This window comes from Leptosomus discolor, chromosome 18, assembly GCF_034619465.1.
Source record: "Leptosomus discolor isolate bLepDis1 chromosome 18, bLepDis1.hap2, whole genome shotgun sequence".
NCBI lineage: Eukaryota > Metazoa > Chordata > Aves > Leptosomiformes > Leptosomidae > Leptosomus > Leptosomus discolor.
In genome coordinates, this window is record NC_141408.1 from 2801037 (window position 1) to 2816656 (window position 15620).

A 15620-nucleotide genomic window follows, 5' to 3' on the forward strand; every position below is an offset into this window, starting at 1 on the left:
AGTCCATCTTCAAATAAAATTATACATTTTTTCACAATTGCACTAGGCTAGAATTAGGCTTATTCTGAATATGGAAATCGGAGGCTGTCTGCCTGGCCTGCAAGCATAAGAATTTAACATCATATTAAAAAAAAAAAAAAACAACAACAAGAAGCACGGTAAAATTTTAATCTTTGAAAATAAAGTTGTTGCTGGGTGTATAGCCTGAGCAGCAAAACCAATGTCCCTTTTTGAGACCCCAGTCCACTTGTTTATGCTTCGAGGGAAAATACAAAGCCTCTGAATCTGATCTTTGTGGTGGAAAGCCAAGTGTGCGTCTGTCCCCAGCACTAGTGGATGGAGTTACTGTAGAATGGAAGTTCTTGATGATTTCCGTGTCTGCTGCTGGCAACAGCTCCAAGGGGTCCAGGCACTGCGGTGTAAAGCACTGTAGTGGGAAGAGCACAGTCAGGTGGGGCTTGAGTAAAAGCAACTTTCCCCAGGTGTCATCCTTCCCACAGGTCCATATGCTGATCTCTGACCGAAGTAGTTGTGGCGATTTTGACCATTTCTCTAAGGGCAGATGAGGCTTTAAGGCATCACCTGTCTTCCTGGCGCACGCTTAGGACTTGAAGACGTGGACAGCCCTGATCACGTACTGCCGGCAAATGGGACATTCGCTCATCCGCTTCCCACACTTGGTGCAAGTGACCATGTGGCCGCACTCCAGCAGGACACAGTCAATGGGTGCGTCCATGCAGATCTTGCAGAGGTTGTCCTCCGCGCCAGGGAGCCCAGCACCACCTGAGTAAACAAGAGATCACAGTTCGCATGAGACAAAGGAGGGGATGTCATTTCTGTGCCATCTGTGAGTTGGCTTTATCAAAGGGCTTCCCTAATGTACTCTTGCACGCTGGAAGTTGGAAAAAAAAGTTCCCCTTGCATCTACACTGATGTGGATAGATCTGCTCCATCAACTGGTAAGGAGCAGGCAGTTTTAGCTTTTACACAGTAATTTCTGTGCGAGGAAAACAGAAATACCACTGAGATTCAGAGCAGTGAAGCAACATGGGTCTCTCTTCCCAAACACCAAGTGATAGGACGAGAGGACACGGCCTCGAGTTGTGCCAGGGAGGTTCAGATTGGACATCAGGGAGAATGTCTTCACCAAAAGGCTGGTCAAGCACTGGAACAGGCTGCCCAGGGAAGTGGTGGAGGGATTTAAAACTCATGTAGGTGTGGCCCTTAGGGACATGGTTTCATGGTGGCCTTGGCAGCGTTAGCTTTACAGTTGGACTCGATGATCGAAAAGGTCTTTTCCAACCTAAATGGTTCTGGGAGTAAGAATATCACTTACCAGCTTGATCGTCAGTGTCAGAAACTGCAACGTAAGAAGAGAAAGTTATTTAGTGAGAGTAAGAGAAGCTGGAAAAAAATTTACCAAGCAGTATTATTAAGCAGGAGGTGAAAGCCTTGAAGGGAGATTACGAATCCAAAACTGCTTTTTTGCTGATCCCCACGCAGAGGTCCAAGCTGAATCTGATCAGGATAGGTTGTTCAGCTGGCAAGAAACTCTGGTTTTACTTTGCTTACAGAATAGCTAACGCTTCACAAAGATAAACAACTATCTAAAGTGAGGTCTCAATTTTTAAGACAGCCTTGGAATTTATGCAGTGTTTGGCTTCCTAGAACTACACTCCAGTAGCCCCTTGGGCCAGTGTCTTTGGCGTTACACAATCCCACCAGTACTGGTGAGCTCAGCTGAGGTACATGCAGAGGCAACAGTGATTAGGAGAAAAGGATTTTTTTCTGTCAAAAGCACGAGATGCAATGAAAGAAGAATGTAAAACCAAGGTGGTTGTACGAAATCTTCCATCATTCACAGAGGACAAAGCTTAGAGAGATGAAAACATTGGACAACGCTGAGAAACAAACCTCTCTGTGAAATCCAAGGTTAAAATATGTTTCTCTTGTAAATAATTTACAAGTATATCTCGTTTTTAACTGATCACTAGAACTGCAAACTGGCACCTGAAAGTCAAGCCAGATCCACTCTCTGCACCTCTACCACACCACTGCGTCCCCACCAGCCAACCGTGCAGGAGCAGGTAGCGCACAGGAGGAAAGCTCTTGTGATCAAGAGGCCTGAGCCAACCCACAGCTGGTCAGCAGCGGGAGCCGCTCCCTGAGCACGCGCCTGCTCTGAACCGCCCGCCTGCATTTTGGGGCCGTTCTGCTGTCGCTTTGCCAGGGGCCACGAGCCAATCGATACGAGCTCGCCCCGGCACTTGCAGCACCCGTCCGCAGTCGCCATCAGCTGTTGTGCGGCGAGCAGGGACCAGCGCGGTCTGCCACGGCTCTCCAGAGCCCCGAGGTGAGGGGCGCGCAGTTCTCGTTTGTGGCTACGACAGGGAGGTCCCCCCCAGAGGTACCGTAGTGCTCCTGGACAGGTACCAGCCGTGGTGAACGGAGGTCAGCTGCCTCAACACACAGCACTCCTTTCTCCTCGCTTGCACAACACCCAAATGGAAGGTAAGTTCTATTTTCTTCTCCAACTGTGTAAAAAGGGAAAACCTGGAAAATGGGCACGTTTGCTACGTTTCTTACCTAGATGTTGAAGGTCTTTCTCTTTATAAAGACGAGTCACCCTCTCTAGCAGCTCCCACTTTTCACAGCAGCCTTTGTAGTTGACAAAGTTGCGAGCAAGAATTTCCTTCAGCTGTCGCACAGAGAGTGCATTGATGTCACCGATGCTTGTTAGATCAGAAAGAGAAGCCTTCCTCCCCTGCACCAGGTTATCTTCCGAGTCAGTAGACTGAAAGGGAACAAAGTTGGAACGATTCTTGCCCTCCGCACCTGGCCCTACAATTTAAATCAACTTTCAACACGTGCACCAGCAGGAATTCACGTGTGGATGCACACGTAACTGATTACTCTGAGAATTCCTCCATCTATCAGAAACACAAGTCCTAGGATGGAAATAAATATTTTCTATTATTATAGTGTCCAAGTGACACCACTTCTTTCTGTATGTGGAGGACAAGATCATGCCAAAAAAAAGGGGGTTGGAGGGGCCTGCCAGTGGCCAGTTTGAATTACTGTTTGGCCACCCATCTCTGCAGTAACGACTCGGGGGTAGCAAATACAGCCCGGAAAACTTGGTATTCCTTGTCATCCAGCTCCAGGACACACAAACCTGGGTCTCCTCCTCTGTTGGTGCTTCCGCTGCATTCTCAACGCCTGTCATACCGACTTGGCCTGGAGGCACATAACCATTTGCCTAGAAGAGGAAACAGAGCGTTCACCAACAGCGTATCTCTGTGTGTCCAAAGGGAAACAAGCTCGGCAGTTCGGCCTAAGCGCAAACCTGCCCGCTGGAAGGGCGGCCTGCAGCACAAGGTGAGAGCAAGGCCCGCTCACAGAAACAAATTAAATAAGCAAACCTTTTTGGAACTCAAGAGCAGCATCTGACCCTTTAAAGCCTCGCTTTATTTAAACCCTGATAGAGGACTTGTACAGCAAGACCCCTCATGATGTTCTGCTGAGGCTGGATTAGGAGGAGACCAAATTTATACACGTGTGTATCTATACACACACAGAGTCCTTCACTGAAGCGTTGCAGTGTGACGCGGCATGGTACCACAGCTCTGACAGCATGTCAGCTATCAGCGCAGGGCTCTGCGTACGACTCCTCTGTAGCACAGCTCAAAGCCTGCGGGTCATCTTCAAAGTAACTGCACAGAAACACCACCTCTGGTGGGCTCCAGACTGGACAAAGAGGAGACACTAACTGCAACAAAGCTGGAGAATGAGAAGAGGCAGTTGCTTTGAGCGCTTCATAAAACCGAAAGGAACTGCAGCGTCATTCTGGCTGACTTGCCCTCAGCAGCTATGATCCCCTCTGGGGTTTCCCTACTGACAGAGGAGACTGTAACGTTACCATCCTACTATCTAAGTGGTGACTTGTTAACATGTACAAAGCAAAAGAACAACAACAAGGAAAGAGCCTGTAGCAGGATGTCACGCAAGTAGAGACAAGAAGCTGAACTGTATCATGGGCTGTGAGGGAAGGCAACAGAGCTGAACTCGCTGGTAAAAACTGAACGGCAACAGGCAGCAACCCAGAGAATGGAAAGGCCTTTTAACGATTCGTAAAAAACATCCTCCCAGGAAAACTTTTCTTTTGTACTACATACATCTGCTGAGGAAGCAGAAGGTACGTAGACTTTGACAGCTCTGGCCCACAGGGAACTAAATAGACCTATTAACTTCGGAGTAGGGCTAGGAGCAGATGTCAAACACTGAGTAAACTTCCCATACCAGATAGGAGAAAGACAAACAAAGCAAAGTCAATAAAAAATAATTAAGCTCAAATGCCCCTGACAAGGTTTGTCAGAACTGCAGGGTCCATCATAAACCGAAGACTTAACAACAGACTCAGGTTTTGCCTTCTATTGATCCAAGCACGGCAGACACCCAAAACCTCACCCATCTCGCAATCATCCTTCTCATCAGTTTCAGTTCCAAAACGGCTTTAAACTGCACTTACTGTCTTGCACACGACTTAAAGAACAAGAATCACCGTTTCATCTAACACCCACATTCCATTGTCAGAAGGTGTAAGGTAGATCTATGCACCGACACAGACATCGAGTACCAAAGGAACCGGCCCCAGGAGCATCTAGTGGCCACGACAAATGTGGACCAGAGAAAACACATCTTAAGCCAGTGATGTTGTTCTCAGAGTGAATGTTCACTATATTCAGCACTGCCCACCAAATTCAATTCCCCTAGTGCAGAAAGGGAGTAGCACATCAAAGGTGGTGACAGTTTTACACAGCAAGGCAGTGTAAAATAACTCATCTTATTTCCTAATTATTCTGTACGGAAGTATGAGGTCTTCACTTCAAAGTTAAAACCAAACCTGACGAGCAGGTATGAAATGCAGCTCAAGTATTCTGTCACCTGTTCTGAAGAGAAGTCCTCCTTGCTTTTTACGCAGGGATCTTTAATGTAAAACTTTTTTGGCCCATCATCTATTTGGAAAACCTCATGCAACATCTCCGTAGTTAATCCAAGAACAGAGATGAATGAGTTTGCGAAACACGCCTCTGGCTAGAGACCGTACCTGTTGATGTTCCTGAGCTAGTGAGCTTGAGATGGGATCTGCAGACACTGGAGACGCATCATGTGAGGTAGAAGATGCTGTGCTGGTCGGTGGGAGAATCACAAAGTCTTGCTGTCCCGAGGCACTACTATTATATGGGTTTGTTCTTATCTGATCTTCCTGGGTAATTACAGGCTGCTGGCCAAGAATCAGAAATACCAGGTCCTCCTTTTCACGACACAACTCTGTGGAGATCTCACGGAGTGCCAAATAGTCTCGCAGATCCTTCACCTTCATCTTTATCAGCTCTTCCCGCTGAAAAGCTGTGGCTCGGAAACGCTGGCATAGATGGCAGAGAAGGGGCCCACCTTCAGGCTGGTTGGAGCAGGACGTACAAAAATTCTTCTTACAGTCCAAGCAGATGTACTGGTAAAGAGAAGGGAACAGAATCAAACCAACCCACCGTGACCTGCGCCAGAGGTGCACAGCGACCGCAGGCAGCACTCCCCTACCATCTGGAAGCCAAAGTAAGTAGCGGCCTCTGTTAAAGCATAATCACAACCTTCTAATTTATGAAGAAGTGCCAAGTACGTCACTCATTCCTAGATGAGAAAAGGATTGATCCCGTGAGCAGATCGTTAGATTTCTCACAGTTCTTAGAAAACCAATATTTATGCTCCATTTACCCACCGTGAGATATTATATTCTTAGACAATTCCCTCAAATGACGGGCACTTTCTGCACCTTATTCCAGCCTTGTTCATCCAGTTTAAGACACAGATGAAATCAGGATATATCTACGAGGCAGCAGACTTCCAAGTAAATTGCAGCCAGTTGTGCATTGCTTTACGAAACAAGGAAACACTGCTCCGTGCGTTAAGGAAGCTCTAGCTTTGGAGGGAACTACTTAAAAACATATCTCATAAATGTAATACTTGCTATGGGTGACCACCCTTCCCCCCCCTTTTTTTTCCCCTACAATTTTCTGCAATCACCAAATGACTCTTTTTTTCACCATAAGAGGAAAAGCAAACAGCAAGGTTTCCAGTGTCTGACAGACACCAAAGAATTCGACATTTATTTATGCAACAAAAATAGCCAGCTTATTTTGAAAATAATATGCACAGTGTGTGCCAGTTAGGTGCTAGACAGAAAGTGTTGGAAGTTTTGGAAATATGAGGCCCCAGATGTTTAAAAGCTTTACAGATTAAATTTTGTTGTTTAATGTTCATCTTTTATACTGTTCTGGTCTCATCACTCAGGGCTTGATTTTCAGAAGTTCCAAGCACTCACAGTCCATGTTGGCTTCTGCAGAAACTTGACTGTTCAACACTTTGGAAAGTCAAATTCTACATTTTCCAATAGGAATAGCAGCAGAACAGCCGCATTACGCGCCTTTTAAAAAGTCCTGAGGGAAGAAAGAACTGGTTTCAGTGCGGGTTAAAAATGCTCATTCACAGTCTCAGAGAAGTCAACATCTCTATGAAATCCTGACATGCTGACCCTTCAGAGGCACGCAAGGAAGCACACACATACGGAGTTGGAAAAGCAACAAATACAAACTCAGAGACAAAAAAATTGCTTCGTGAATTGCTTTTAGTGATTAAAGAACATTTTTAACTTCACCATTCAAAGAAAGCAGATGTTTCTCATGTTTCAAAAGGTGTAAATACACGACTTGCTTACACAAAATCCTTGTAATCCCCCTTACAGCCTGGCAGCCCCCTTGCCCCACACCCCCCTTCCAATTATAACCTACAGACTTCTCATTTAGACCTTGTAATAGACTTATAATGACAGTTAGTGGAAAGAATCCCCATTTCCTGCCTAAGCATTTTAAGACATGAAAATTTCCACCACAGAAAGAATCTCTGGTCATGCAAACTTGAAACTTCATCTCCAACACCGCTTTTTGGGGGCCTGCCAAGGAAAAGTGACTTTCATCAATCACAAAGCAGGACCGGAAGGGCAATTTCCACATTACCATCCAGTTCTAAGAACTTTTCCTTAACTTGGTCATTATAAAAACATTCATCTGTAACTGACTTGCTTTGACCCTACGACTGCAGAAGCAATCCAATTTCTTGGGAAATTTTCAGGGCAGAGACAGGACCTACCGGTTGTGCGTGGGTCTGCAGCAGGGGAACAAAGACTCCACAACGGCAGCGTAACAGAAAATAACCCCGTTGACAACACTTCCTTCTCTCAACCACCCATCTCTGGAAGGGCAGCAATCAGAAGAACTGAGGATAAAAAAAACCACCCCACCCAAACCTCCAACCCTGCTTTACTGCAGCAGGGGGAAGCCTCCTCCACGTGCTGCGGAGCACCGAAGGCTCCAAAGGGAACCACTGCATGGGGAAGGACCTTCCAGCCAGAAAACCCCTACTTGAGCACTTGGATGTTGAGGAATCACGTCAGCGAGCGCACTACAAGGGCTGCATTATCCTACATGGGTTTTGCAGGCAATTAACAGCAATACCGTGAGTCTGCCCGAGTTACCAAATTATACAGTTGAGAAGTCAAAATAAAACCAAGCACGTCTCTGCCTTATCAGTTCACCACTAGGATTCATCTTCAGAGAAAAAAAAAATTCCCCAGCCTGTATCTGAGCAGCAAGTACTTAACCATGCACAGAGGCTGGTTGCTGCATCTCAGTATTAAGCAGCTCTTACAGCTTCGCTGTATTTGTTGCACTCCAACTGAAAGGGCAGTGACTGAAGACACTGGTCTCTGCAGAACGGGTAGTTTCAAATGTTGTTGTAAATTAAAACCCGTTACTAAAAGGTCAGAGCATTTCTGAATGGTGCTTACTGACTGGCAGCACAGTCACAGGATGGTCAAACAGAAGTGGAATACTTTAAATCAGAAGTCTGTCCAGAATGGAAGCTGTTCCTGGGCGTGTGCTCTGACAGCCAGTCTCCCGGAGATACCAGGATGGGGCTTTGATGCACTTGGCTCTTCTCTGCGTTTGGGATAAAATGAAGAAATGTCAACATTCAGGCTTTCACTATGGCTACTGTTGTTCAGGGTTTTTTTAATCCTACACGCTAGCTTGCCAGGAGCTTCTTCTGTAAGTATGCAAAGAAAAGCATCTTCCTGAAAATGTCAGCCAATTTAAGGCACTGAAATCAGAAAACGGGGGAAGCAGTGAATAACAATCTGACGTATCCGCTGAGAATGCCTGCCATAACTCTCCATCGGCAGAGAGGGAAACGAAGAATGCTTGGTTTATATTTAAAGGATTTTGTGGAATCGGCTTGCTGCAGAAAACCAAGATCAAAAAGTTATCCAAGAGAAGGAAAACGCCAAAAAAACGCAGAGATCTTTCCTACCACAGTTAAATTTTACATCCTTTAAAGACGCCCCAACAGTTACTTAAAAGCATCTTACAAGTACATGCTCCATTCAAAAGTCCCCTACCCTAATCCTTTCAGTAGGTGCCATGTTATACAAAAATTAAAAACCAATTCTGATAAAAGACCAAGTACTTAAGATAACATCATTCTGCTTTTAGGGGGGTGTGTTTATTGGTTGGGTTTAGGCTTTTTTTAAAGCAATCTAGGTTATCCTTATGGTCAGCAGCGTGGATGGAATTCATTTTTATCCATTGTACTTCAGTATAAACATTAACTGGACGATAAAGTTCAAAGGTACTGCCTCTCCTGGACAAGAATGCAGAGCTTGCCGTGCTCTCGCTGCAGCAAAGTGAGATTTCATACACATCCCAGTCCATACCAACAGCATTAAATAATCAATGTGGCTTACGAACGCGTCAGTTTTTTCTAAGCTATATATGCAGTGCTCTGCTGGAGACCAAGGGCTGGTGGATGATCGAGCAGACCCTCCTGCAGCTGTTTAAGCTTTGCCACCTGCACCTCAGGTCAGTCCCAGAGATCTCTGCTCAGTAGTTGTGGTGGCCAGAGGGTGGAAGGAAGGTTCAGGAGCCCCCTCCACAATGCAGAACGTAAACCTCGGACTCGTTTCCATTGATGGTCTGCACTGAATGGGAGCAGCTGAGACACAAGCGCACGTGTACTCTGCTGCCTCAGTCAACGCTGACGGGCAGCTCCAGCAGAAACCAGGGAGGTCTGCTGGGGGCAGAAGGGGCTGAAGTTGCTTTAGCAGGTCCTCAACAATTCGCGCTTTATCCAGCCCCGATCAGTCGGTGTGTTTTCACATACCTGGGGTGGTACTGATGACCCTCATATAAGACACTGCTTTAAAGACAGCTTATATTAGAACATAAATTTTAGAAGATAATAGGGAAAATGAGACTGTGGTTCTAGCACTGCTACTGTATAGTCCACACTCAACTGGGTGAATTGCTTTCACTTCAAAAGCAGAATCAGCTACATCCACTGGTTGCTACTATGCAGCACAGTAAGCACCGGATCCAGAACAATTCTTTGCACAAGTGTTTGTGAAGACACATGACAGTGTTAAAGACAACACTACGCGGAGTCACGTGCAGTGACTGCACCATTCCTGCTGACCCAGAGTCTGCCTGCTGTCAGAAAAAGCCTAAGCGTACTTACGTACCCAAAATATATCACTGGATATTCTCAACCCCCAAAATATATTGCCAGAACTTAAATTTCCAGTGATTTCTGGAACAATAACACTTCTGAGTGCAAAAATGCATAAACAGCCTTGCTGTTCTGTGAGTAGAAAGCAACAGCTCTGCCAAGACTTACCAGTTCTCAGATATGTGCCAGCACGCATGAATAAAAAGGTGCAAGAAAGACCAATTTATGAATTTCCCCATCTAATCTAAAATAGCTGTGGCCAAAATTCACCATAATTTTTAAGTTCTCATATTCCTGAGTTCAGTATCATGCTACATACAAGCCACTTGTAAATCCACAGTGTGTGGATGCTGAACAACTTTCCTCACTAGAACATTTTTCAAGCAGCATTACAGGAACCACCACGCCCGAATAATGGCCCAGGCAGGTTTTGCTGTCTAATTAAAAGAATCTTGTGGCAACCATTATTTTGGCATCTATATGCTCACAAATGAAGTTTACAAACAAGATAAAGTGATTTCAGCTTTCATCATCTTTTTTTTTTTTCCTTCTGCAATTCTACACACACCCTCAATAAACTCACATGGCTTCTCAGTCTGAGCACCGATAGCCTGGGAAGGAGGTATGCAGGGCTTCCTTTACTGAAAGGACAAAGATCACCACACTTCTTTCCACAACTTTTTTTTTTTTTTTTCCTTAAAGGACGTTGGTGTTTTTAACTAACAAATTTAAAAGCTCACGTTCAAGTTAATGCTCTTTAAATGCGTATAAGCAGTTCGGCTTCCTCCTGTCAGTGCCTGGGAAAGCCAAGCCTACGGAAGGTTAGCTACCCCGTTTCCAGTAGCCTTTACACCTGCTGATTGCTAATGACTGAAGACCCAGCAGCAAAGGCAAGCTGGCTTTTCCATGCGGGACGTCCTCCCATCAGAGGGCTCTGCCGGGCACCCACCTCTCCTCAGGTCGGCTCTCTGTAACTGAACGGCAGTCGGCCGGCGTGCTGCCAGCGACGTCCGCGACTCACCTTCCTCGAGGAGCCGTCAAAGTGCACCCCGCACGCTTTGCAGCTCTGCTCAGAAGCCGTGGGAGACGGGTAGGAGCTGTACCCAGGGTTGGAATAGGCTTGGGCTCTGGCTCCCTGCGGCGGCTGCATCTCCTCGGGTGAGCCATCCAGACAGAACCAGTTACAGCAGCTTGCCCACATAGTAACTGGAAGTGGAAGAGAGAGACACCTTAGAAATGACACGAGAGACGATCTGGCAGCTAAAGGGAGATCAAAGTGTAAAATGCATGCTTAAATTTCCCACCAGCAATTCTTTTTTGACAGTGTGCTTGCAAGTTTTGCTCTTTCCTCTAACTTACAAGCACGTGCAAGAACCACGCACCCGGTCCAGCAGGGTATGCCTTTTGTGAGAAAGGGTAAAGTAAGTTCAGGGTAGTTATTACAGGAATTTCTTAGAGTTAAGAGATTACAGCAAAGATAAAACTTATGTTCCACGTGGCTGTATGACACTCTATGATCAAGTTTGCCGTAACAGGCTGTCTCTATTCCACATAAGCCATAATACACTGGGGTTTGTGCATCGGGAAAAGCAAACGGAAGCTCAAATTATGTCTCATGCATTATTTAAAATCAGCAGCAAGAGCATAGATGGCTATTCTTCAATTTTATTCTAACCCTCTCTTACAGATTTACAGCTACAAACCTGAAAAGATAAAAGACAAGGACAGTGGAGCCGCTGATTTAACATATGCCAGTTCTCAACTAAATTCGCAGCCTGACAAGGCTAAATCATCACACAGCGAGTGAATGTCAGTAACGTGAGAAAAATCAAATACTAGCTTCCAGCAACTTACTTGGGAAAACAATTGCATCTGAGATGCATAATCACTTCTTTATTATTTTTGCAGGCCAAATAATTAGAGAGAGAGAGAGAGAGAGAGATACACACTTACCTAAAATCCTAGCAGTCCCATGCAAAATACACAGTTTCAGAGTCTTCTAAGACCACCCATGCAGCAGTATTCCAGAAACACACTGCTATAAACTTGCTTTTGGGAGTTTACAAAGAAATCTGAATTCATCTGGGCACTCAGTTTCTAGAGCATACCCCACGTGTCATCGCTTACGGGTAAACAGAATACAAATTGCCTCCTCTGCATTTCTGCGTTCACACTGTAGTTCCTGGACTACGCCTCTTTTATGTCTTAAAAATCACGTCCATTACTGATAGTGCTGGACTGCTCGATTTTGTAAGCTTCTGGAAACAGAACATCTCTCTGCTCCACAGCCAATTCATTTCTTTTGCCTCAGGAAGTATTGCCACTGTAAAACTCCAGATCCCAAGGGAAGGGGGCTGGTACGAGCCCTAAAGGTTATCTGGTATAATATACTAACACACTGGTCTGATGTGGGGGTTTTTTGTGGGGTTTTTTGTTTGTTTTGTTTTGTTTTTGTTTGGTTGGTTGGTTTGTTGGTTTGGGGTTTTTTTTGAAGTCTTTTGGGTTGATGTACTTGAATTGGGAATCTTTTGCAGTTTTGTGCTGTTCCAGTATCTGTAGCTTTAGTGGCATCTTTAATCCTTTCAAAATCTCAATTTGGCTTGTCAAAGTTACCACTGTCACTGCAGTGGACATATGCCTTTCAAAGCCCACAATGGTGAGCTTACCAATGAACTCTACCCTGCAGGCGCAGCAGATTTTAATGTTTAAGTGAAAACCTAGAGACTGATGACAGACGAACAGCTCCTAGCATAACTGCTGCACACAACGCTGTACTGCAAATTGCACTTAGCCTGGCAAATAGATCTCTGATAACAGAGGTGCCTTGACCATCCTCCTCCCACATCATCTGGAGCTATTCTCAGATACAAAAAGGAAGCCGCTTTGGATAGCAAACTGCCCCAGCAGGAACGCGTGTTCTGCACAGAAAGCACCCGGGATAGCCACCACACAGCAAAACGAGATCCTTGAGGCCACCAAGAACTTTGATTCATGTTGCATCCCTGTGTACAAAATCTGGTGTCAGAAGACAAGAAGCTTAACCACAGTTACTATTTATAAGCACAAACAAGAATCCCTGAAGAACAGTGCGAGTTCTTAACTGACACACGGGGTCTGAAGCCTGAAAACACTAATGGCATAACTGAAGCGTCTGAGCCTCACCATGAGTTTCACACGTCACAGCACACATCCTGCATAAGCAGGGCTAATTATCACTTAATACGTGCATGGAGAGAAGCGTCCCATGAACAGAAAAAACACATCACCCATTTGTATTACCTCTGCGCTGCAATCAATACCATACACGGACAAACGAAGTAATCTTTTTCTTTCTGCACGTTAATTTTCAAGCTATTGGTCCCACTCAGAAGTTAACATATCCTTTCTATTGCAAAAATACCAAATTTCTATTTTAAACTACGCTGTTTGGAGGTTTAATTTGTTCCTAGGAACTGCAAACCTAAACAACACGAAAGCTGCACAGTCAAACAAGCATTCACAACCTCCGCAGCAGTGGAAAACCACGTCCATAGTTAAGGGAATTAAGTTCCCTTCCTGTTTCAAGGACCCCTGCAATCTGAAGGCCACCCACGATAACAGAATACACAAACGCTACCGCCTGCCCCGAAAACTTTGTTTTCCTAAAAAGAAGACAGGCCACTAATTCAGTCTGGAACATTGCAACATGGAGAAGAAAAACACAAGGGAGTGCACAAAACAGGATAAAATAAGGCCGAAGTCGGCATTCAGCTGAAGTTGCAGTTTTGTGCAATCGCCAGGAAATGAAAAGATTGACAAAAGGCTCAGATGTTGCCTTGGAAGAACCTTAATCCTGCTCAACTACAAAAGCGTGGAAGGGAAACGCCCGTAACCAAACAACTAATAACCCGACTGTCCTCTGATCTGCAACGTTTTTCCAAAGGTACCTCCCATCTTTAAGAGAAAGGAGCCCACGGAAACACGACAGCTGCCCACACAACTCAGGCACGCTACTTCAGCCTCCCCCAGCATATGTCGGGTTGGAATTATTTAAGGACCTCTACACGCAGGTCTAAGTTTAACTCTGGGCTTCTCTACGTGCGGTGTTCACACCGACAAAGATGCTTCACTGAACACCGCCTCACGCGACGGTCGACAGCCCCACGCTACCCGCTCCTCCCGAGCGCATGCTGAGCACTGTGAGCAGGATCCCACGCTGCCTTGGTGCCCCCCACAGCTCTTAGGCAAAGCAGGAGTCTCCTCCCGAGAAGATACCCGCCAGCCAGCAGCCCTCGTCTCTCAACACGGCGGACAGGTCGGGGGCAGCACCGGGGCAATGCCGCAGCTTGCTCCAGCTGCAGCTTGCGCTGCTCCAAGTGCAAGAGAAGGAGCTCACCGATGGTTCCACCTCTGCCCGTCCAGTGGCCATCACGCTCTGCATCTCAGTCAACATGGCCCCAACTAATTTTGTAGGTATCTGCTACCGCTTCCAAATTCCCAGGAGACCACACTGTTGATAGCTGGAACATGCCCTGGCTGCTACAGGGGAACTTCAAATGCTGCCAGCAGCGAGACGAAGCTTTGCTAACTGACGGATATACTACGAAGCGGACATGACTGAGGCTTAAGATGCTAAAATGTCTCTGTATCTGCTTACAGCAGCACTGAGACGACAAGGAACGCAGGTAAGATTCAGCAGCTGCCTCAAGAGGGATTTCTCCTCTGTTCTGTACAGAATCAGTTCTAGACCTGAGGGAATCAGCATTTCGGGGGGGAGAGGACTGGTCATGGGAAACAGAATTTCACAGTGAAATTTCAGGATGGCAGTTTCCTAGATATCTCCACAATGTTTGCCACAGACTAATTATTCCCTTATTTATTTAGTTACCCATTCAGAGAGATGCAGCCAGCACCATCCAGCAGCTGGTCACTTCCATAAGCAATGCGTTGATGGATGGGTTGTTGGTATAGACACGGCAGAGTTTGAGCGTCAGACCTAGAAAGCACTGCCCTGGGTAAGGCCTGTCAGGCCTTTGCAGATGAACGGCTGTTCTGCACGCAAGGAGCTCCCCAGTTCCACTGAAGTGACAAATAAATGCCCAGCCAAAAAACTGCCCAGCAGAAAGAGCTACTTCTTTGTTATGCTCCAGGGCTTGGTAAATACAGTAACCTGACTAATAGGAACACGTCAGTTCGGGAAAGGTAATGACACCATAGATTTCAGGAATTCTCAAGCAACCTAAAGTGTATTCTTACGAAAGAATACAAGATGTTGACTTACTGGCATGACTAACGTTACGGGCACTACTGATATCAGCAGACTTCACTGTTCTCGGGCATGACGGTCATACTGGCCAGTGGGAGCCACAGAAAATAACTGTTCTAACTCTGCAGCCAAGCGTTGTTTGGGAAACTGAAAGCTACACAGCAGGCACTCAACAATGACTTCTGGCAGCCAAAAAGTACCTGCCCTAAATTGTAACTGCATGTTGTGCTTGGAGCACCTGCAGGAGCAAAGGGAGAAGCAGCTTCACCAAGGGTGGAGATGCAGGATCAAACAGTCTATCCTGGACCTGCAAACACATCCACCCACATGGCAATCGTCATGCTGGGCTTGTTTTTGGGAAGGGGGACTGTTTTAAGGAAAAGCCAGAAGAAATCCAATAAATATTGGACGAGGCAGTGAGTTGCTTGCCATGGTCTGTGGGCAAAGCAGTGCTAGCACTCTACGCGCTCTGCTGGACTGCCTTTTTTATTATTTCCAGTATGAAGCTGTGAACGTTGTGACTCTCCTAACTGGTTTTAAACAGAAGAGTGAAATCCATTTCCCCACCTGTTCATTAACATGTTCTGTACATCACCAGGAGTTTCGTATAAATTTGCAAGCATGATTTAATTCCGGAGGAAATACCAGTGATGTCAAAGTCTTCCTCCCATAGACTGTTGAAGATAATATTCATAATGCAAGCCCGGAGTTTTATACTTTCCATCTTCATTTAAAAAAAGCGTTTGAACTGAGGTTCTCA

General features: G+C 45.8%; 1 protein-coding gene across 1 annotated transcript; it reads right to left on the bottom strand.

The window, feature by feature from the left end:
• Positions 1 to 153: 153 nt before the first annotated feature.
• Positions 154 to 10816, bottom strand: RFFL (ring finger and FYVE like domain containing E3 ubiquitin protein ligase). Its single transcript, XM_009955211.2, has 6 exons — positions 10637 to 10816; positions 5108 to 5512; positions 3176 to 3259; positions 2587 to 2794; positions 1337 to 1360; positions 154 to 783 (listed from the first exon to the last, which is right to left on the bottom strand). The coding sequence occupies exons 1-6, from the start codon at positions 10814 to 10816 to the stop codon at positions 602 to 604; spliced, it is 1083 nt and encodes a 360-aa protein (XP_009953513.1). The 3' UTR covers positions 154 to 601.
• Positions 10817 to 15620: the final 4804 nt, after the last annotated feature.

Excerpts from the sequence above, each read along its gene's own strand:
- RFFL (XM_009955211.2), bottom strand. The coding sequence starts at position 10,816 with ATGTGGGCAAGCTGCTGTAACTGGTTCTGTCTGGATGGCTCACCCGAG. Across the intron at positions 3,260-5,107 it reads TAGCTCAGGAACATCAACAG|GCAAATGGTTATGTGCCTCC; the intron begins GTACGGTCTCTA and ends TTCCTCTTCTAG. Across the intron at positions 2,795-3,175 it reads CAACAGAGGAGGAGACCCAG|TCTACTGACTCGGAAGATAA; the intron begins GTTTGTGTGTCC and ends GTTCCCTTTCAG.